The 23,632-nt window shown below is 38.2% G+C and overlaps 1 protein-coding gene across 1 annotated transcript in view; it reads right to left on the bottom strand.

The window, feature by feature from the left end:
- GREB1L (GREB1 like retinoic acid receptor coactivator) overlaps positions 1 to 23,632 on the bottom strand; it is a 138,286-nt gene that overhangs the window by 59,300 nt on the left and 55,354 nt on the right. Inside the window, exons 2-4 of the mRNA XM_026841752.1 lie at positions 21,652 to 21,755; positions 6,327 to 6,486; positions 5,925 to 6,122 (exon numbers count right to left, since the gene is read on the bottom strand). Coding sequence (XP_026697553.1) covers positions 5,925 to 6,122; positions 6,327 to 6,483 — 355 coding nt within the window. The 5' untranslated portion in view covers positions 6,484 to 6,486; positions 21,652 to 21,755. The remainder of the gene's footprint in view (positions 1 to 5,924; positions 6,123 to 6,326; positions 6,487 to 21,651; positions 21,756 to 23,632) is intronic.

Here is a 23,632-nt window from a genome sequence, read left to right as displayed (position 1 = left end):
ATCCACTGTTGACAATGTTGGCAAACAGGAAATTTGTAGATAAGGATTATGAAACAGCAAGTGCAGTAAGATTTCAAGACAGATTTAAACCTGTGCTTTTACACAATTGCTCTTTAGCCTTGTCTTTACCTAAAAATTTTCAGGAAATGCCCAGAAGCACAAATGACAACCAGTAAGAGGTTTTTGAATGAATTGTTAGCAATAGCAACAGTAGGACACCAAAGAAAACAATGTTGACAACCAAAATCCTGCTAACAGTTATGTTTCAAAATAGACTTGCTTTCAGAAAGAGCACACAATATTGAGAGGGCTGAATATTGTACGATAAACTTAAAGCCTCTTTGGATACTCGAGGGATTTGATGTCCCAGTGAGGTGAAGCAATGCTCCAGCACTCTGCAACACCCGAGACGAAAGCAAGGACTCAGCAATTATCCAGGCGAGGTGCAAAACAACTTCAGCTACACTTTTGAGCAGCTGCACATCACTGTTCTGCATGAGTCCCTAAGGAGAAGGTGCAGGAAACTCCTAAGAAACCCTCCACAACATCACAACTTCTTTATAAGCATTACTCAGTAACATCTTAGCAGTACCCAGAGACAAACTGATGTATCTCAGTCTGCTCCATGGGCAAGAGCAGCCTCTTACCTGAGAGACTGTTGATCTGAATATATTTAATATTTCCCACCATTTAGGATATGTAGGACTGTACTGTAGAAATGCTGCATCCTTCCTAATCTGCAAACAATACCTAAGATTTACCCCCTGTATTGTCTCTTACTCCACCCAAAGTGCTCTCAGATCCCTTCCACATTCCCCTTCTTCCTCCTTGCACAATCTCCTCTGGCATCCTCCTCTGTTTTGGTTGGGGACATCTCTGGATCAGAGGTATGCATGTGTAGACTGGCTGGCAGGCACATGCCTCTGTAATGTTCAGGCTATGTAAGAGGAGAGCTGTAATTACTTTTCTGCCCCAGGGGAAATTAGTTTGGGGACACTGATGCTCCTGATCGCCATCTAGATCCTCATCCAACCAGCTCCTGAACTTCATAAATATTGCTGAAATTCAGTACCTTCATGATCTTTATGATCTGCCAGAAGTGGCAGAAAGTAGCTACCAGCTTTCTAACAGAGGGGCAAGCAGAGCTCACAAGCAACTGCCAAAACCTCGTTTTCTGAGGGATCGAGACAAGTAACAGGGCTGATGCTAGAAGGCTTCCTCTGGCTCCCTTTCGGATCCCAATGGGCAAGCAGCAAGAAGGGGCAGCACAGACAGACCCCTCAGAGCCTCCGGGGCTCTTCTCTTGTTTAGCTCTAACAGCTGCAACAGGAGAGCCAGGGAGGGCTGCGGAGCTTGGCCGGGTGCAGCTGGGGCTCGCTTCCACCAGGAGATATGGAGAGAACACAAATTCTGTGCACTAAAAGGTCTTGAATTTTCCTTCAAGGACATGCAGATGTTATACTTAAGCGCCCTTCATTATTCTTCTTTCCCTTGGCTTTGGGGGCTGCAAATCACTCTTCTAGTTTTAAGTTGCTTCTTAAAATTGAATGAGAAAATTCCACCCAAGAAACACTGATTTGGAAGCAAGTAACTGACTGTAGGGAGAGGAAGCAGGGATTAACCCCCATCTCTGCTACATTGTCTTTTTCTATCCAGGAAGCAACACAGGGACCCCAACCTTACTTTCTTTTCTGTTTTGCATAATTAAATATCAATGCAAAATCATCTGTTAGAGATAACTATTTCCATATTAGGAAAGACAAGACATGATGTCTCTGTACAAGGAGAACTTGTGCTGCCCGTGTTTAAGATTCAGGACATGCAAAATTCTTTTACATTTCATAGTTAGTCCTTTATAATTGAGTTTGCACCTAAACATCTATGTCAAGCAGCGCTAACACATGTGACACTTAAGAAGAAAGAACGGCAGTGTCACATGTACCTTTTATGGACATCTAAGTCTGAAGAGAAGAAAACCCATGAGCCACCAAAACAAATCAGCTTCTCTTCTTGACATTTTTTATCAACATGTAATTATAAAAAGTAAAAGCACAAAGCTGAGCTGTTCCATTAAAAAAAAAATAAAAATCACCTTCCCACAGGATCTTAGCTTTGTTTTAAATAAAGAACAGACATTTATATTCTGATTAGAGATTTGCAAATACCAAGAGCAGTCACAAAAAGGAATAATGAATAGTTTTTACAGACATTATCTGCATTTCTTTGAAAGAAAATTCATTAGTTTTTGCTTCTGAGAAGTGCATTTGCATTCTCCATCATCACTTCATTTAAATTAATGCTGTCCCATCTTCCTGAAAATGAAAATGTATCCCCACAACTGTCAACACCTAGAAGTGCTGGAATCTTCTTAAAAATGAAATTTGTATATATTTTCCCTTTCCCCACCAATAACAAGAAGTAGTTTCAATGCGGAGCACCAGCTCCTTCTTGTACTGCAATAAATGGGTATTTGCATAAGAAATTAGCTTCCAAGAATTACATATGAATTACTGCTCACTGTCACTTGCAATTGTAACTTCACAGTACCTGATCAGGTGTTAAGTACCTGCTTACCTAATTGCTTCTGAAACTATCTTGGCCCTTCTTTAAGCATCAGGTAAATTGAGGATTTACTAACAAAAGAAAGGTGCTACTATTGTGTTTCCCACAGCTTGCTTAAAATGCTATTCCACAAATTAGAAACAGCCTCTTCTAAAGCTACAGCAAACAAGTGGTTCAGAACAACTTCTTGTATTATTCCGTTGCATATTGGAGGTACCTGTATGAAAATGAGTAAGTCTTTTTCTTGAAACCTTATTTTCATGGAAGGTGTAAGTTAGTTACAAAAGTTTGTGTTGAGCAAGGAAAAAAAAAAAAAAAAGCCCCTGAAAATAAGTAAATCCCTTTTATGTCTATTAGTAAGGATCAATAGCAAATGCAGTTGCTCTTTCCAACGGCCCAACAGGAGAGTTGAGGAATCTAATATTATGGCCAGCTGACAAGGAACATCCATCAAACTGTCACTTGAGAGGCACGTTTTTTAAACGAATGAATAAAGGCAGTAAGATTACTTTCTGCACCCATGTGAGTGATAACTCAGCCATCCAAATAAAAGAAAAAGTCACCACAGAAAATAATATGAAGGTTATGGTATACTATCCCGAATTCAGGAAAAGCAAACAACACAAATACCTTAAGGAAAAAGGTTTCACCCCAACTGTGCTAAAAGGTGGGAGACATGTTTTACAGCAAGTGGAGCTATGAACTTCAGGTTCTAGTACCAATATTTTGCTCTTGGATAAGCAATTAAATCATGCCTAGTTTAAAGCATCCAGAGTGACTTCAATTAGTCTATCGGTACTCTTTAACATTTTCCTAATGTTATTTATCTTTGTAATTAAACAACTAAGATAAGAGATGTAAACAATGGTAGCAATCCTGGAAGGGCATATTCATGAGATGAAACATGAGCTATCGGATTAATATCTTGCTGAGATATGCTCTGCAGCATGAATACTTGAGAACCTTGGTTTTAAACACATAAAAGTGCCCTAACAGATCATGAGCAGTATTTAAAAAAAATGTACTTTCTTTTCCTTTTCTAGATACAAAACCACTGCTTTCTTAAACCAGCTCCTTGAAAACAACACTGAAGAGCGAAACAGATTTTGTAAATTCAGAATGGTAAACCTGACAAAGAATAATGAACAATCCTAAAATTCTGCAGATGTTAACACAAGAAAGTTACTTCTAGAGAGCTTTGATCATAAAAGACTTATAGATAAAAATCAAAACACAGAACTGCCCCTGGAAGGTCATCTTTTCCCAGGACATACTAAAAAGCATAATAGTACATATATACATGTGCATATAGTTACATATATTATATTATGTAACTACAGCATAACTAGGCATAACCTTGTGACGTGTAGCCACAGCACAGAGGTCTGCATTGCAGTTGAGTGCTTCAGAGCTGAGCACCTCCTTGCAGTGCACATTGGGAAGAGCAACCTGATGAAGCAATCTCGAGCAGAAGCAGCAAAGGCACTGGCGAACATGGAGCAGTCTGCACGTGAATGGAAGGTCACCTCTCAAACAAAGACATAGACATTTATCTGGAAGCTCACAACTATAATAACATTTTCATCTGGATGTGCAAGTGCAACCAGGGATCACCAGAATGTGAGTGAGATTGAGAAATATCTCTTGATGTCATATAGAAAACTCTTTCACAATCAAATGCATGGTGGCCTTGAAGCCAGATAAGGTTTTCAGCCCTACTCGTGCTACCAGTAAGCTGGTCCAGAACTGTGTCACCAATAGTTAAAGAACCCTAAACCTTTAACCTCAATGTATTCACAATCATTTTAAGCATCCATTACACTTCCACAGGGCCCTGCTGGCATGACCAGCTCTTCTCTCTCCTCCCTCCTTAGTGTTCTATCCTTGATTTATTTACAAGGTGTAAGCATACGCCATCTCAGCCTTTTCCCTGGTATGTAAAAAGCCTTGTTAGACAGAGTTCCTTCCTTTCACCATCCTGTTGGATGTTCTCTGCATCCTGCCCAGTTTAATTTATATTTCTTTAACAGAAGTGCTCAGAACTGCTCATGTTCTTCACAGGACATTTTGCAGTCTTCACTGATACTTGTCCTCAACTAAGAAGACCTTCCTAAGAATACATCATTTTATATATTCTCATTCTCTCCTCCTACCAGTTTACAAGCCTCTAAAGGACAGAAAACATTTCTGTGTGAATAAAAAATTCTCCCAACAATATTCCTCAGCTTTCCATAGTAGCCAGCCTTTTTATTTTTTGTGGAACAGGGGACTGACTGGTGGTACACTGTTATGGAGGGTAAACATCCTTATGTAAACTGCATTTGGATGGGGCAAAGGCAAAAATGTCAACATCTGCCATTAAGTACCCCCAAAAATGTCAAAGAATCACCAGTTATTAGTGCTTACTTCTATCATTGCATATAATCATACACTACAGTAAGGTAAAAATTACAACTTTTTATGAACTCTGTACAAGAAAGCTCATAATTCAGGAAAATACTGAATAAAATGTCAAGAAGGGCTTTTGGACCTGGTGGGAAGGGTTGTTTGTTTTCAAGTGTTTCAGGGGGGGCGGGGATGTTTTTAAGAGAAACACATCTAATTAATATTAATAGAGCTTCCTTCTTTAAGGACATTAAATCTTCAGAACAGAACAATTATGGGGTAAGATGAAACAATTACATCAGGTTTACTTGGTCTAAACAGGTATATGCATAATGATCTGACCCTTTCTTTAACACATTTAAAACCTAATAAAAATAGTACTGTCAACAACTTTGTTCATCTTGAACAATCAGGGCAGCTCAGGGTAGGCAAGCAATGGCCCAGCAGGAAGGTGGGGAACACAAAACAGATAAGCTTCTCTACCATCCCTCTTATCCCCTTGGCAGCAGAAAGAACACCAAGTCTCTTCTCCACTTTCTCTCTCCAAACTCTTCCTTCTGTCCATGGAAGCAACTAAATTCAGCTTTGCCAATGTTTCTGAGAATAATTTAGGGATAGATTGAGAACCAGTTGTACTGATGCCAACTTACATAACTTCTTCACAGAATCACCTAGGTTGCAAAAGACCTCGAAGATCATCTAGTCCATCTAGTGGATTCTTTGAGGACAGTAAACCAATAAGGGGCTTTCAGAAACTAACAAAGTATCACAACCAGTCTTTGACACTGCTTTCAAATAATACATTACATTTTATGTCCTGAAACATGTCCTCTTCATCTGTATTTTCTCAGATTTAAGACTTTGACTATAAACTCTATTTCCAGACTTCCTAGCTCAAAAGTTTCAAACTGTGAAGAGCCTGCATTATACTGAGAATTAGTTGTAAAAATCACACAGTAAAAAAAATTGATACCAACCATCAGTAGTGCAAGACCCTTCTGGGGCAGGTTTTTGTGAATATGGAATTGGTGGACTACTTGAATCCGACATGTCTTCATCCTCCTCTTCATCTTCCATTTCATTAACTGTTTGGTTGGTAGAAAAGTCGAGGTTTCCATTTTGTGAATAGCGATGTACTAACTCTTTATCCAACTCTTCTACCTTTGGCTTCACATCTGAGAATAATGAAAAATAAAATAAACTTTTCAATAGTACTTGCAGCTATCTTCTTTTAAAATAACCAGCATGCTATTCCTTTTCCTTAAAGACGCCTAAGATTCAGATTTTGTGTCACACAATGAACTGCTGTGCAAAACACATCCCACCCTCCTCACACACAGAAAAACAACAATTGAAATGTGCCATACTTTCGTGGTTACCTTCCGGCAAGAAAGGAGGCTGGTCAGGATCCAGGTACAGCTGTGAGAAGATTGGCCGTGGGACAACGCTGCTACATCTCAGAGAAGCTTCTATAGAGTTATGAAGAGCTTCTTCAAAACGGGCAGATTTTAGTTGCCCTGCATATGAATTCCCCATGATCTAAAAACCACAAAGAAAATAGCTGATGAGAGGATGGGAAAGTGCACACGCAGACCATTTACAGATGGAGTGAGGTCTTATTAATGTCCATTGTGACAGTGATATAAAGTTAGTAAGAAAACATGCTATGAAAATAACACCTCTAACCAGTACTACATGTTCAGATTTCTCTCTCAATCTGGTAGACTGCATCCTCTTGTTTCAGTAACAGCTTTTAGCACATTTTCAAGACACTGCTTTGTATCTTCTGCATACATGGCCTCTCAACAGCCTCAAGAACCTGTCTGGTGTAGAATTTAACAGAGGGTAGATAAAATCATTCTTATTATAATCTTTTTTAGGATTTTCAGAGTAGGCTACAGAAGGGTGTATAATAAAGAAAATTAAAAACATCAAGTTTGGCTTCATCACCAGTTGTCTGTGTGTTTACATGATTTTACTTGTCAGTATGCCATCATCTGCAGAGAAACAATACATAGAGACATCAAATAACTTGAATTTTTGCTCTTGCTATTATTGACTGAAATTACGTGGAAGGTCAGTTATCCTGCCCTTTCAGGGTCTTCACCTCTTGTCTTCAGTGTAACACTATGATTTACATGTAGTCTGATCCATATAATCCAAATGATGTAATCACACTCTTACAACAAAATATGTAAGTTAAAAAAGAGAGAAATAAATAACATCCAAAACATATATAACAAATGCTGTGAAATGGTTTTATTTTGAATTATGCTTTATACTAATATAATAATAATAATTTCAATATTTGCTTTGACAATATTTAAATTCAAATCAATGATGAATTTATGAACTTCATAAAATATTCAAACACAAACAGACCTGTAGATCACTACTTCTCCTTGGGTGACATTATACAGCCCATAGACTGTTATATTTGTGCCCCCAGCACTAGGATATGGACTCTCAAACATAATCATTTAGTAGCAGGATAGTCATGGAAGGTTTTACAATGAACTAAGGGAGATTCACTGAAACATGAAATTTTCCACTTTGCTGGATCATTATACCATATGACATTTGCTCCAAAGAAACAGCAATCTAACATTTTTCAATATTCAGAATACAAGACTACATTTTCGGAGAATTTCATTTCAACTGAGATAACTCTTCCCCAGCTATATCAATAGACAGAAAAGTACAAAACCTTATAATGTTATCTTTGTACTTCTCTTCACCAGATGTCACCTAGCCCTGTGACAGGGACCTTGGCCAAGAAGATAAGGTGGCATTTAGAAAACCTCCGATTCCACTCTTGCTTTATCACTGCATGCTCAAGGTCCTCAGGGCAATAATGATGACAGCCACTTACAGCAGCATTTGAGATCTGCTGGTACAGACAAATATCTAAGAGCTAAATATTACTATCCTACTGGAATACATAGGCATGAAGCTTATCTTATTACTCATCTCCAAGCTGGGAGAGAGGCTCAGTTCCCTGTTTAGTCAAAGACTTTATACAACTTTGGGAGAATAATTCCACATCTCTAACTTAGACAGACTTTTAATAAATTGGGGGGGAAACAGCACTTCCCTACCCCAACCAGAGATGATTTCTTAACATGATGCATTCAGGTATTTCAGCAATAAGATACTTAAGACAAGTAGATTCTCTTTTACATTCTGTAAGTTTTCATTACATTTGGAAATGGCAAGGAGTGTGTACAAATACACAACTAAAAAGTGAGTTACGCTGAAAAAGTTACACTGAAGTAGGATTAAGGTTGCAGTGCACTGAACACTGTCAAGTGCCTTTGAACAAAGAATTGATGAAAACCAGCTACATGACTGAAATCCTGGTTTTATTGAAATCAGTGATGATACTTCCACAAATGGCAGTGAAATCATGACAAAATATTATATCATTAAATTGCATATCATGAAATTTAATTTTCATGCTATGGAATTTCATGTCAGGTACAATGTGCTTAAAGGTGGGATTTCAGTAATGTATTCAAATGAAAAAAAAATTAACTTTAGTTAAAATACCATAAGAATGAATCAATGTTTAAGAATCAGAAAATTCACAATTCCCACAGCACATCATCTGCCTGAAATCTGTTCATCCTCCATGTTTTCTACAGTCTATATGTTATATACAATCTATGCCAACTATTTTCATTTTGATGGGAAACTATTAATAAAACATAGTACTCACACAGCAAAAATGCCAGTGAGCCAAGGATATTTAATTTGCCTCCCTGGCCACCTTACAAAAAGACTTGCCTGTGGATGGCAATTGTCATGGATTTACCGGTTGGTTAATATTATTGGAGGACATTGCTAGCTTGCCAAGAGAAAACAAGGTTGCAATTGGAAATGCCAAGTAAAGGAAAGCTTAGGAACCAGAGCTTGTGTTAGCGGTGGTCCCTGCAGCATGGAAGCAGAGCAGGAGGAAGACTTTGTCGGGGATGCGCTTGTGCAAGATGGTGCAGGCGGAGGTACCGCAGGGCGGCGTGGCCGGGGGAACCTGCGAGCCCTGAACACAAGCACCAGGGAGCCAGCGCTGGGCAGCTGATTTCCTAACACCGCCCGAGGCCATTAGGGCAGCTGGGCCTCCTTTTGGAGTTCAAGGGAGCTGAAGCGGGGGGAGAGCAGGAGACTCTCCTTCTGCAGGGGAGAGGAGCTGGCGAGCCCCTCCGACAGCGAGCTTCTGCCCGGTTCGGGTTGTGCCATCCTCATCCAGCCTGCCCAAACGCCAGGAGCACGAATTCAAGGTATTAATGCCTTAGTGCTTCTGCTTTTGATTCTACCCCTAAACACCCGGTGCAACTAGGAAGCGCTTTGTTTTCCTCCTCCCAGTGTCAATGAGAGGCAGCACCGAACGAGCGCACCACAGCCGCGGCAGAGGCGGCAGCCTGAGCCTAACAGGCTTCAAACGTGCTCATCTGCGCCGAGGGCGGGTGAGGAAGGCAGCAAAGTCTGGAGGAAAGATAAATCGGTGGCATTTGAAGGGAAGGAAAAAACAGGGAAAAAACCAAACCAAACAACCAACCCCAAAACATTTATCTTTTTAACACATGTACCTGCTAAATCTGCATTCAAATGTGACCAAACCCAATGATTTTATGTAAATAAACCAATGCTCCTTGTTAAAAAAAGTTATCCAAATAATAAATCTATCCTGCATCCCTACATAAGGCCATTTGATAAAAACAAAAAAAGACCCCTGTTGCTTTCTAGAGTGAAATTAAGACAAGTTTTCCCTGAAATTCTGCACATCTGATGTAGCATCAGGGAGCTCGGGGGGATGGGGGAAAGATGGTCCCAGGTTGAGTGCAGTTGAGACTTATCTGATGCAGTGTGTGAAAGAAAATGGAGCTGGACTTCACTGAGGAGCTCCTCCTCGATCTCACATGCCTGTTTTTTTCCTGTCAACACCAATACATCAGTGCTCACCCTCACACCCACTATCCTATATCCAGGTATACTGCACCAAACTACACCAGAGCCCACTCAGATGCACTGAGAGGTTTTTAATGGGTGGGAGGTTTGATTTGGGGGTAAATAATTATTTCCATCTCTCCATATGCACTAATTGCAGCTTGCTCAGCACAGAGCTGGTTAGGATCCCAGCAACGAGCAATTTGCACATCTGTAATACAGTATTCCAACACTCACCTCTACTTTTACCTGCCCCACTGAATACCAGCGTAATTCATAAATTGCCTAGTCCTCTTAGCAACCTTTTGAGCTCTGTTTTGGATTGGACTCTGCAGGATGTTAATATGTACATTATGCAGAGTATGTATGTATAGTAAGATTCGCTGCTATAAGTTCTTCTCCCCTCTCCTCCACCAAGGAAGAAAGTTCAGTTTGACAACAGCCACTCTCCAGGCTTCCCCTCCTTACCCCACCAAATTTGCCACTCAGACAATTTTAATTTCATGTCCTTAAAAGTTACTATAGAGAGACTAGAAGGCAAAATTAAAATTTAATAATTTCAAAACTAAATCTGCAGCAAAACATGAAAGAGGAGAATTTCCTAACATTCAGATCACCTGCACCTCTGGTCTCTATCACTCTCAGGGTACTTTTCTGCAAAGATCCAGATACTAAGTCATCATGACTACTACCCAACACATCTCCACTGCTGCTCTGCTCTTCAAAGCAGATTTCCTAAACCTACTTCAACTCTTCTTTGCAGCAGCCCATCACTGGACTAGAGGATTAACTGAGAGATTCGCTGGGGGTTGAGAGCTACCTTACAACAGAGATAGAAGGCGGCCCTCATGCCTCATTCTGGGTCCTTACAAAGACACATGAGCAAAGCAATCATGAAATTCCACTAACCTCACCAGAAGTGAAGAAGTATTAATGCTATAAGTTTTAATTAAAAAAAAAAAAGGGCATTCTTTACAGAAAGCAAAACTACAATTACCAGAACCTTCCATCAAAGCAGACTGAAATGGAAGTAATAAAAGCAAAATTTCAAAGATGATTGATTTTAGCAGCACATCACTTCACTATGCAGTGAAGGACCCATGGAAATTCTGGTCGTTCTTTCAACCCCAGAAGCTGAACTTAAAAGAAAGTCTTGTCAATTCAGGCAAATAATCTTGTCCCATGCAGTCATCCAGGTTTCAAAAGATCTGTGCAGAAACATGACACTGGATGTTCAAGAAGAACCAGAGCCCAGGTCCAGCTGACTGGCAGTGTGTAAATAGAGTAAACACTACCCACATTTAGTTAGAAAAATAGATGACTATGGTCCTTCACATACCAAAAAAAAACCCCCAACAAACTAACCCCTGGAAAGTGGATTGTTACCCAGTAGCTCTTGGGAGCTAGAACTGCACATTGAGTTGAAGGCTCTGCTAGTAAAAATATAATCAAATCATTCAGTACACCAGATACCACATATTTGGCCTCCAGGTGGGTCATGACCCCAGTGACTTTAAAGGAGAGGAACTGAACTGGAGGATGAGGGAGGGGGTGAGTGTTGTTGTTATGGCTTAAAGCAATTTCACAATTACCTGATAGTGAATGATGAATCTGATGCAAACACCCTCCATTAAGTCGGCTCTATCAAGTCCTTTACTTTGTGTTTAACCTAATGATGTAATTGTGTTCTCCAAAACACATAATCTGGCTTCTGATCTGGCCTAACCCCACAGGAAAGTTTCTCTTCAAAGGAAAAGAAAGCAAGTTCCTTCACAAAGGCACTGCCAGGCCCAGCACTGCTTCTGTATCTCAAAGGGTTATCTTAGGCAAAGAGACACCAGGCATCTATTTATGCTGTAGAATTGGGAACTGGTTGTTTCAGGTACAGCTAGCATTTTCTATTATTTACATCATTCTTATTAATGTTCTAGGAGTAGTATTTTTTTTCCTATTTGAGCATCATTAGGATGTTATCAAGAATGAGCATCATTAGGATGTATCATGAACATGCATACTACAGAAAGGATGACAGTTAATAATGACAATAACAAATATATATGCTAATTAAAAGAGTAGACTTTGAAGTCAAAAGTATATACCCAACATTAACTGAAGCATTCAGTGGGGGAAGGCTTAAATGTGAGTCAATGCAAGAGTGCAAGGAGGAGTAGTCTCATTAAGAGATCCCTTATCTCATAACCTTTGTAAGATCCTTTTTCCCCCAAAGTCCTTTCAAGATCCTGAGATTCTCACCCTGCTTTTGTCTTTGTTAGGGATATTCAAACTCAGCTGTAGAAGAGTTTACAATCTAATGTAGCAAGTGAAAGACAAATAATTTGTTTACTAAGGCTTTCAGGAAAAATGAATGATTAGTTTGTATTGATTCTGTTTACAGTGGAGTTTCCTTTTTTTTTTTTCATTTTACTTTGAAGAAAATATTGATAGCATCCAATACAGTTTAGAATCTAGTCCTTCAGTCTGATGTTGCCACTACATTGTCAGAGGAATGGGAAAGCTCAAGAACACCTTTTTTTCCTGACAAAGTTCTTCCTTGTATTGCCCAATTAATAATCTGTACTTGGAGTATTGCTTCAGATTACCTGGGATTTAGACAATTCCTTGAACAGAGACAGACAAATAGATACACAACAGAGCTACATGCAGGATGGTGGAACAGGGTAGCTGTTCCCCCACAACAGGAAACAGAAAGCAAATCACAAGTAGTGCTAATATGACGGCTGCCATGCCCTTACTGCCCCATCCCTTCCAACCCAAGACTATCTCCACAGTCTTCAGGCACAGTTCACAAAATACTAAACACAGTATTACTAAACAGCAAAATACTAAAGACCAAATTCACACTTGAATTCAGCATACTGTTAGTAAGTTGCACTTATATGCATGAAGCTGTCAACTTCACCCCAAATACTGCAAAAATTAAGGCTGAATTGCATTTTTAAAAATTTAGTGATTTGGGAGTTCCCAGCTTCACAGTATAAACCAGCAGTGATGTAACATGGAGGCCAAAAAAGGAAAACCACCAAGAAATAGAAAATGAAACCCAATCTTATCTCTTTTACTTAAAATTTGAAATGTCTCTTGCGTTCTTTTTAACAGCATTATTTACTGAGCTGTACATATAAAGAGGAGTTTACAACTGCAATCAAACACAGAATAGCTATATTTTCAAGGTGCAAGAAGTCACTGCAAGTTAAGCTCAAGTCAAGTTTTACAAAATGGTAGTTTGGCAGTTTTGAGTTATGAGTTCGCACTTGTGTTTATTGCCTAACATCCCACATTTTCCTTCATCTTTCAAAAGTTCTCACAAAACTCTTCCAGAATCTTTAGATGCAATCTTTTGTAAGTCTGAAGTTTTAAACCACTATTTTAGAGTTAACTGTGTATTTAGAATCAAACTCTATAAACTCAACAACAGTTTTTATCCACAGACCGAAGGTGGAAGTCATTCCACAAGATTTCTGCACATGAAGCTTTGTGACAAGAACTGTACAACCCTTGCACTGGCTTTACTTTTCTCCAGGTTCTATCTCCCACTCAGAAGAGAAATGTTGCATTCCAGGTAGGCTGAACTCTTACGGCACAGCAAGAGGAACACTGGGAATGCTCAATACATCCCTCTAGTGAGGACTGCAATGATTTAAGGATTAAGCATGTGCCAAACTTCATCTGATGCCATTTCCTCAGTAAACAGATGCAACAAGCAGATGAAAGAAAACATCTGACCTCATTACTTAATTTACATGAACTCACCTACAGTGACTAACTACACCATATGCAAAAATTATGGAGGACTAGTTTCTGTGAATAAATGATGCTATGCTAGAAGAATTTCAAGCAATATATGCCTACCTGGATATGAAAAATTACATGAAAAAGAGCCTGGAACATTAATGGAGCAAAACTGTAGCTGATAGAATTTGGTGGGGTACTTGGAATGAAGGAACATCTTTTGATGACTGTTTTAAATGCACAGCTCGTTTTCATGGGCTAAGATTGTCTTATGAATGCCAATACTCATCTACAAATATGCACTGTATGTTCTGTCACCAGTTGCATGCACTCATACACTTCTACTGTCTCTTTTACACTCTCATCCACCCACACACATCTGTTCACACAACCCTACCCTCCCCGCCAAACTTTTGCAAATACACCATTTCCCTAATTCCTCCTCTGCCTTCCTATTGTGGAAAAAGGAACTTAATTAGAAACCATAAATAAACCATATTTTGCGTTTATCATATGAAAAAAAATATATCCTGTTTAGTGTTCTCCCATTGTATCCCCTGGTGTTTCATAGAAAGATCAACGATACAGGGTTGTGGACAATGACAGAAAGTCAGATTACAACAAATTTAACCATAAAGGCTCTTATAAAAGAGTAGAAGAGTTAATAAAAATTCAGTTGCCAGTAATACAAAAAGAAATGCTCAGTAGAATATAACCAAGAATGAGAAGATTGGACAGTGGAGTACAAACCTCACATGAATAGGCCTGTATCCTTCATGATATAGAAGCTTTCAGGAGTTAATTATGTCAGTGTAACCTATTCTGACTGGAAGGCTTTTAGAGCCCTTTTAAATGATATGAAATTAGTAGGTAAGTTACAGTGAAGGTTTTCTAGGGTTTTTTAAGCTAATTTGTAGAAGATGAAGCAAATCCTTTTATGCTACTGGCATCTTCCACAATGTACATAGGAATGGAACATTACTATGCACTTCCAACAGAGAGGAACATTTTCTCTTTTCTTTCAAGAGGTAGGGGGGAAAAAAAAAAAAAAAAAAGGTTATCACTCTACAAACCTAGTTTTTAATTTTGAAATTTTGGTAATGTTAAAAGACTTCATTATTTTAAAAGGAATATGTGCTCACACTGTCATTGCAGAGGCAGCACAACTAAATCACTAAGGAAACTAAGGATCACTAAGCACTTTTGAAAATCTCAGCCTGCTTCCTGAAAACAAGCATGCTCATACATAGTTTTCCCCATTTATGTTCTCTGCCCTAAATCAATAGGGCTATTAACCACATTATTAATGCCAGTGCAATACAATCAGATCACTAATGGTACTTAATCCCAGCTCTAGGATCAAGGCATATTTTTGCTGCGTAATTTTGATTTTGCAATTAGTTGTAGACATAAATTACAATTTATTCTTCTGACAACTTAGTGTGTTAGCACAGTCAGGCAAGTTACATGTTTGAATCGTTTCAGCTACCACTGCTAATAACACAGCAAATAAAACTAATATAGTATCTAATTAATTAATGCAATAACTATTTAAATAACTATAACTGCATGTAGCATTTTGGTGCTTACTGAAATGTTTTTCCAAGCCCAAATTTGCTCCCTGAGTCATGTATTCAAAATTGGTACCTGTTCCCAAACCTAACAGATCCTTATTGAAACTTTGTTATTTTTATATACTTTCATATATGTAAGTGTACAGTCATTCACCAACAATACATATTCTGCTAGTAATACACAGATTTATTGTAAGTTATTAGCTAACAACTAGATTTAGTAATTACTAATTAAAACAAACTATTCAGAACTATTAGAGACAATATGTATTTATGTAGTTTACAATAACCTATAACATCTTCTCAGATGCATCAGTTAATTAATATAGAGATGTGTTTTTAATGGAGATTTGATGTTTATGTCAATGGAACACTGTTTAATATTACACCATTTTTTAAAAATTGTATGTCAACTTCTTTAATTTCCATGACTGGGAAGCTCTGTGAGCAGCCTTGTTACATCTTCCTAAATACAAAACACAACTCCATATTTGTCAACAATTTTAATGCTGATAACTATCACCAATTGCTTACTTCCATGAATTATGGGGTTTTTTTTCCCTGAAGGGTTGCTTCTATCCTGAGAAAGTGAAAAGTAAATTTTGACCATCATTTCAAAAGAAAGACCCATATAATAACATAAAAATTAATAATGTCATCTCAACTTGCACTGCTTGTGAAAATGAAAGGGATTATCATCTATTAAACATATGTGGTCTGGTTACATAGAAGCTGAGCTACACTTCACCTACAATTCCAAGCATCCTTTGAATGCCTTATCAATAAAGTTTGTTATAAACTCTTTGACACAACTGGACTAATGAAGACCACCATATGAAGCTAATGATGTTAATGTCATTTCCAACCATTGAGTTTGCTCAACTTGTTTGTAATTCTGGTTCTTTTTTTTCTGACACATCCTCTCTACACCACTTCTTACGATCTGCCTTCAGACCTCAATACTGTAAGTATATATTCACCTGCCTGGTGTTGTTTTATTGTCTTCAATAGCACTACAGAGTAGGACTGTGCACTATGGCTTAGCAAGACATGTATATAAATTACTGTAAACCCTTAGGCCACTAGGCTGCAAAAATCTAAGTTTTAAACATCATAGTTTGTGTTATTTATTTATGGTATGCACAAGCTACCATTTTTATAGGAACTTATGCTTACACACTGCTTGACATTTTTTAAGACTGCTATCTGATGGAAAAGCAGCGTAAAAAAAAAATCATTACTAAGATACAGAAAATAGAAGCTAAAATGTAACCTGTTCTGAGGCATCTCAACATCAGATTGTACAGTACAAGCATTAAACAGAAAAATCTTTTATAAAAATCATCCTAGGTATCTCCATCTCCAGTAAAAGTCTTTTTCTGATGTTCTTTTTTAAAGTTTTCTCATGGGAAAGTGCTACTAAAATAAGGGAGACAAAGAAGTTTTTATTGCCAAGCAATATAAACTAACTGCTGTTCATCTTGCAGAGACATCACTTATTCTGAAAATTCTTTATTCTAACAACATGCACTAACTGACACTACTAAAAAGTATCTTTCTGAGTAACAGGCATAATGGTAATACAGATTACACTGGCTCTTAAAACTTTCCAAACAGAGATGACCCAATTCTTCAGGAACATCCACTCAGTATTTTCTCTTTCCACAATATTCATCTTATCTGGTGCATGTTCCAGTTTGTGACAGCTGTAACAGACTAAAAATGAAGCACTGGAGTAGGACTTTGTAAACGTCAACCTTTCTTTTGCTGTAAACAATCCCCCCTTGAAGTTGGCAGAGTTGGACATGTAGCATGGTGGTTCTTCAGATATGCAACCCTAAAGTAATTTCAGGGTTACCAAGTTGAAAAAGAGACAGTCTCTGCAGCTAGAGCATGTCTGTGACACTGTACAAAGGATAACACCCTGCACCCAAGAGCCTCACATGCAGTGTTTCCCACATGTCCTTCAACTGTAAAGCACATAATCCTGCCAAAAACACTATCAAATTTCGTTCCTTTCTCTCTCCAGGAAGATTAAGAAACAAATCCTTAACACAGAATTCTAGATTAAAAAGTAAAATTAAATTAGGAAGTAATAAAAAAAGTCTTAAGTAATCAAACTTGCCCCCACTTACATAGCTGGATAGAAGGTTAGGTGGCTTGTTGGTTCTTACCTCCTCCAAAAAAATAATTGGTTTACTCCCTAGAGCTGTGTCTGAAAACAAGGCAAGTCTGAAAGAGAGTTCTCCTGGCTTTTACGAGGCTTGGAAACCATTATCCCTAAAAAGGAACCACCAAAGGTGGAAACAAGCCCCTCTTCCTTTGTGGAGAGGTTGTGTCAAAATGTTTATCAAGTCTACTCAGAGCATGTTCCTGCATGGCTCTTGGGAAAAAAAACATTTTCAAATAGGTCAAAATGAGCACGTTTCTGCTCTTTTGAACTCGGAATATGTTTTAGAAAGGAACAAACAAATCTTTTCTTATCTGAACTTCCCATGCAGTTTCTAGATAGAGGCACATCTAATATCGTTCTTTTGCAGTTACTTTTAGCCCATGATGCTGAGACAAAAAAAACCCAGCAAATGCTTTCATGGCCATTTCTATGCAAAAAGCAATGCACTGAACAGACAAGAAAACCCTGCATAGGTCAAAATCGTAACAACTAGCTTAAACCCACAAGTAATGTCAAGTTTAATATCATTCAGACATTTTTTGCAACCTCTTCTGCTGGGAAAAGTGTCTAAATTCCTCATAGAATTTCTATTTAAAAAACCAATAATTTTAGTGGAAATGAACTTCAAAGTGCAGAGTGCTTTGTAGAGTTCTTCCTTTTCCTTTTACGCAACATGTGTTCGTCATGTGTCAAAGCTGACTCTACTTTCTCCCCTCGCCAGAATACCACAAATTCTTCCGTAAAATAAACACAGCTCTGTCCAGAATCTCTGAAATTACCAGAGGCAACCCCTGTTTGACATCAAAGATGCAGATCACTACTGGGCCTTCTACAACATCCCAGATTTCAGTTAAGATGAAATTTGCAATAAACGGGCAATGAACAGAACAAAACTTTTAACATCACATCCAGGGGTGTATCTAAAAAGAAGAGCTTTGACATTCAAGCTACCTTGTCGAGATACTCAGGAATTCCAATAGGTATTTGTGGAATAAATATCCACAGATAGCATTTTTATAATGCCATTTGGGTCTGGCAAAGAAAAGCCTTTATCTTTATTTAAAAGAGAAATGTAAAAATTCAGAATTACATACTATTATCACTTCATAAGAGAAGAAAAGAATTTTCTACTTCTAATGCTTATATTTGTTCTGTGATGCAACGCATCACCCACTACGATAATGTGTCTATGGGGTCTGTATCTCTTGGAAGAAGAAATAATGATAATAAAATACATTATTTGTTGGAGACATCAGATGTACTTCTCTACTTGTTTTTCTCCCAGAAGGAAAAAATTATGTTTACAGGTTGGACGTAATTTACCCACAACATAGACATGATAGCAGAGGCAATCTTGATTCCCAAAGCTGCTATTATGGTTTAGTGAGTCAGTAACACATAAAATTCACAGGTTCTATGCATTCTTGGAAGCATGCATATAAATCTTCCAGTAAATACTGACATTCAAGAAACTAGTGCTCATACTTTTCTGTGACTGCTGCCACAGTAGAATATATATGCTATGCATAGAATTCTCACTGTGGGCTAAAATCCACTCAATAAAATCCCAGCTGATAAATAAATACAGATACAGAACAATTTTCTCCAGTAGATGAGAAAAAAAATCTTCATTTCACATACTTTGATTAAATTCTAGGGTTACGAACAAAATTAAGTATTATAGCTCAGATATCTATTTCTCTAAGCAGTTTTATTATACAGGGTTTTTTATATAGTCCTTAATTCCATAAAGATATATATGTAAAATGTGATATTCATTGTTTATAGGGATAAAGTTGAAAATAGACTCAGACATCTCATTGAGTTCCTACAGCAAAAAGCCAGTTCAATCTCACTGATAAATAAATCACCTCAATCCTTTCTTCATTTGTTATTGCCTTATTGCAAAAGCATGAAGCTGAAGCCCAGAAAGTCAAAGTTAAGGCCTGACCTTCCATCTCTATCCTATCTGGTCGCTCCCTTGTGTACCCCTCAAACAACATGCTATCATTTCCTGATGAGTTTAGAAGGGGTTATCAGGAGAATTTCTAGACGTGTCAGTTTTGTAGCAACCTGAATGCTATACAAACATCTTCTGTGTTTAATAGGTGATTTGTATTTTAGTAGGTTTATCCATTCCCAACTTTATGTGTTTAAAGGTGCCTTAACCTTGACATAAATCAATGCTAAGCATCTGTATAGAGTACTTCTTAAGAGTTTAAAAATTAAACTCTTTGGAGAGCTATATTTTGCAAGCACATTTCTTTAAGGAAAAAAAAAAATTACTTGTCAACTTCTTTGTTCATTTTTTTCCCCCTTGAAAATTATGCAATTTATTCTTTTTTCACTCTTCTTACAGTTTTCTTTCAAAGATCACGATGAAACACCACGTTAGTCACTATAAAAATACCATCACTGCTGGCTCCCGAGTATCTTTTGTTCCTAATGCAACAATGAGTGTTTGCGTAAGACAGTAGGGCCAAAGAGTCGGAGGCCCCGGGTTGTGTCTTGAAGTAACCCCCCCTTCCAAAGGAAAACAAAAAGCACTGAACCTTTTCTGCCACATGCCCGGTCCTTCCCCCACCACCTCTCTGGTGAAGACAGCCATTATTACATTTCCTTTCGGGTTATTTACAAGGTCTTGGCTCTGACATTGATTTCTTATCTGTTTCTATGACAAATGTTAAGTGTTAAGAAGCTGTCGCTTTGAAGAAAGATAATGCTAAACAAATTATTGGAATTAATTACTCAAAAAATATTCTTTAACTTTTTTTGTGAGCAGTGAAACCAGAACAGCAAATATTGCTCAAGACCAGAAAAATCCACCTTTTTTTCAGCCAATTAATAAGTGTTAGCAAATTAAAAGAAATTCTAGTTTGAACTAGGGAGTATCCTGTGAGTCTAAAGTGAATCTGTCAGGGGGATGTAGAATAACTGGCCAAGCACAACTCCCTAAGGAACAGTCTTTTAATTTATAAGTGAATATTGTTTTGGTTTTTTTTTTCACTTTTTCAAATGTTTTTCTCATGGTATAAATTTTAGGATCAAAGGTGAAAGTTCAGAAATCTTTTCAGTTACAGAACCATTAAAATGATAAACATTTGGGATCCCAAAGTACACTTCTACTCTAACTGTCCTTTCAGACCTGCATTGACTGCACTATAATAGCTGCCAACATTTCGTAAGGATTAGCCTTTCATTTAGACAAAAGCAAGCATTCCTTAGCTAAATCAGCACTTTTTGCCATCAGACTCATAAAACCTTTTCACAACACAGATTTTCAAGAGAATCCTTTAGGGTTTTAGGATGCTGCTCCTTTTACTAAGTAACAAAATACACCCCAGGGTGTCTCATTGACCGCACTCAGCTGTCCTTTGACCTCTGCAATTGTTTAGCCTAACTTCAGGGCCACAGAATCTGCCTCCCCCCCATCAAAAAGGCTAATGTTGCTTCCTCCTAGCACCTGGCAGCAAAATCCTAGAGGTTCCCCCCGTTTTCCAGACTTCTACCATGTTCCAGATGTTTAGCTTGTTGCCAAGCAAAATGTTCCTGCATGCAGGTTTTGGGGACCTTCAAGCACACTCAGAACCTGGGCTGTGGCCATGACCCCCTTGCTCTGCTCAGCGCTGCCCTTGCCCCAGGGATACAACAGGTCATAAAGCAGGAATGGATCTCCATCCTTCTGGGTACGCTGGCTATTTAAATGCAACAAGATACTATGCGAGCCCAATATTGTGTACTGAGACAAGCCTCCTCCCCTTTAAGAAGTCAGAAAAAAAAAAAAAAGACGTGTGAGAATCTCAGTTGGAAGCACAAATCTATCCCATCATTACAAAGATCTGCATTCTTCTTCCCATTTGTTTTAAACCCTTTGAGAGGACAAACAAACAAACAAACATCCACCCTCCAAGTGCATAAAACATATATTTAGCTAGTTGCTTAAGTATTTGCAGAGCTTCCAAGTAAAACAGAGAAGATTGCTACAGCTTCAAAAGAACTGTCATTAAATAATGAAGCTGACCACATTGTGGATATATTAGAAAAAATGGAAGCACAAATCAGCCCTCCGGTGAAGGCTGTTTAATTGTCTGAACCAGATTTCAAGATTTTTTAAGAACTTACATTTTGTACACGAGCAAAGTAAAAATAAAATTGTTATTTACAGTCCACACTGTTCCTAAAATGTAGTCAATGAAAATGAAAGCACAGATGCTGAACACAAACATACAATGTATTGTCTATTAGGAAAGGCAAGTAGGGTACCTTCTCAGATTCCTTTTAACCTATTTGAAATGCAGTCATGATTAAAGGATGCAGCTAAGAGTTTGTGAAGCCTTGCTGCGAAGTTGTTTAAAACTCCTGAACACCTGAAAAATAAGGGAGAAAAAAATTAGAATGACTCATGCCAGCATATAGTTTATAACAAGCGAACAAAATCTGCCTATCTAAGCCTGGTCTAGGGGGAAAACTGAAGTGGGGCAGGGGAAGGAGGGCTGACCTCTTAAAAAAGCATCTTTTTGTTTCTAGGAATACTTGGTTGAAGCTGCTTCTCTGAATTTTACCGGAGATAAAGTACAAGTTTGTCACGGAATCTGCACATTTTTGGCACTGAAGTTGCTGTAGGAAATTTAAGGAACTTAGCACACATCAATATGAGAAAATTAACTGCCACAGAAACATACACAATAGATTATAATGAAGAAGTAATTATTTTACTATTGGTCTAAAACAAAACTAAATGGGTGAGCACTTATCTATGATAAACTGGAGATCAATGTTCAAAGTAAAATCAGAATTAGCTGGTTGCTCTCCTATCTGATATTCCATAAAGGTATTTAAGTGAAAACATGTCTGAATTATAGAAACTGCAGTTTATAAAAGAGAATACACCTGAAATACCCCAGAGAATGGCAACAATTGTGTAGCAAGCAACAGGCAGAAGAGTAACTCCTAAAATACCTAGGGCTGTACAGAACAGTAATTAACATCAGGAAGAGCTTTAAATTAAGTTATCATTGACTGGACTTTGACAAGACTTTCTTAAGCACACAAGGTGGTTTGGTTTCTCAATAGAAATGGTCAGTATTTTGCCAAAAGATTTAAAGGAATTTTCCCTGTTGCTCGCAAATGGGATTTTAGGCTTAAAGCTGGGACCACAGCCTTAGGCCTGCTGTCAAAACCAGAACAGACGTGACTCTTTCAGCTGTAACCTAGAACTCAAAATCCAGATTTTAAAATTAAAAGCAATATAGCTTTAAGCCTCCTCCTCCTCCCCCTCCTCCCATTAAAAAAAAATCAGCCTATGTAAGAAAACAGCTATAACCCTCACCTCTCACTTGGGAAAGGTTTTGGGTAGGATTGTTGTGTTCTGAGGAAAGACATTAAACAACTCTATTGCCAGGGACCACCGATGCTGCCCTGCAGTGTGCATCCCCACCATGCTAACAGTGAATCCATCGCAGAAGGCCAACAAGGTTAATGCAGGCAGCTCCCGACCAAACTGTAGGGCTCTGCAGAGACTTCAATGATTGCAGAATGTCAGTAATCCAATTCCAACAGCTCCTGGCTCTGAAATTGCTATTTTTTGGACACGTGCTGAACATTTCACCTGCTAGTAATGACATTTTTGTATTTTCTTCTAATTACACTCAAAGCTAAGACCTTTGGCCCTAGGCCACAGACCTCTATTCAGGCTGCACACATTCTCTTAAACGCCCTGATCCTTTGTTGTCACTCTCGGTCTTTCATCTATTATTTACATCCATTGAGAAGAGAGATACTCTACCATTTGTGAAGCTTTAAAGCTTCTAATCATCTTAATTTCTTCGCCTTTCAACCAGTGCTTCCCCTTATGGACCAATGCCAATAGTGTGACAAAATAATTTTTCAAGCCAAGATCTTCATGGACCCTTCCCAAACCTTGACACACACTGGGCTGTAAGTGCCTTTTGTCCGTAGCCGGCTGCTTTTGCAAACACAGACCTTTGCTCAGCTTGGGGGTATGAATTTGCTTGTCAGTGGCTTGGGGGGAGTTTTCTTGGGGTTTACATGTGGGTTTTTTACACCACTTTCTTTCTGTTAAAATGTCTAACTCAACTAGTCCAGCTAAATCAGAGATACTGTAGTGAAACTTCCCCCTTTTAAAAACATTACATACCTTCTGAAAGACAAACAGCTATGAATTTTAAGTATAGTTTTTTCCAAAAGCTAATCTGTTGATATGCTGGTTTGGTTTTATACTGGT

The sequence above is a fragment of the Athene cunicularia genome, assembly GCF_003259725.1.
Source record: "Athene cunicularia isolate RWA chromosome 2 unlocalized genomic scaffold, athCun1 chr2_part1, whole genome shotgun sequence".
NCBI lineage: Eukaryota > Metazoa > Chordata > Aves > Strigiformes > Strigidae > Athene > Athene cunicularia.
Note: the sequence above shows the minus strand (reverse complement) of the source record. Positions and strands in the feature narration are given on the sequence as shown.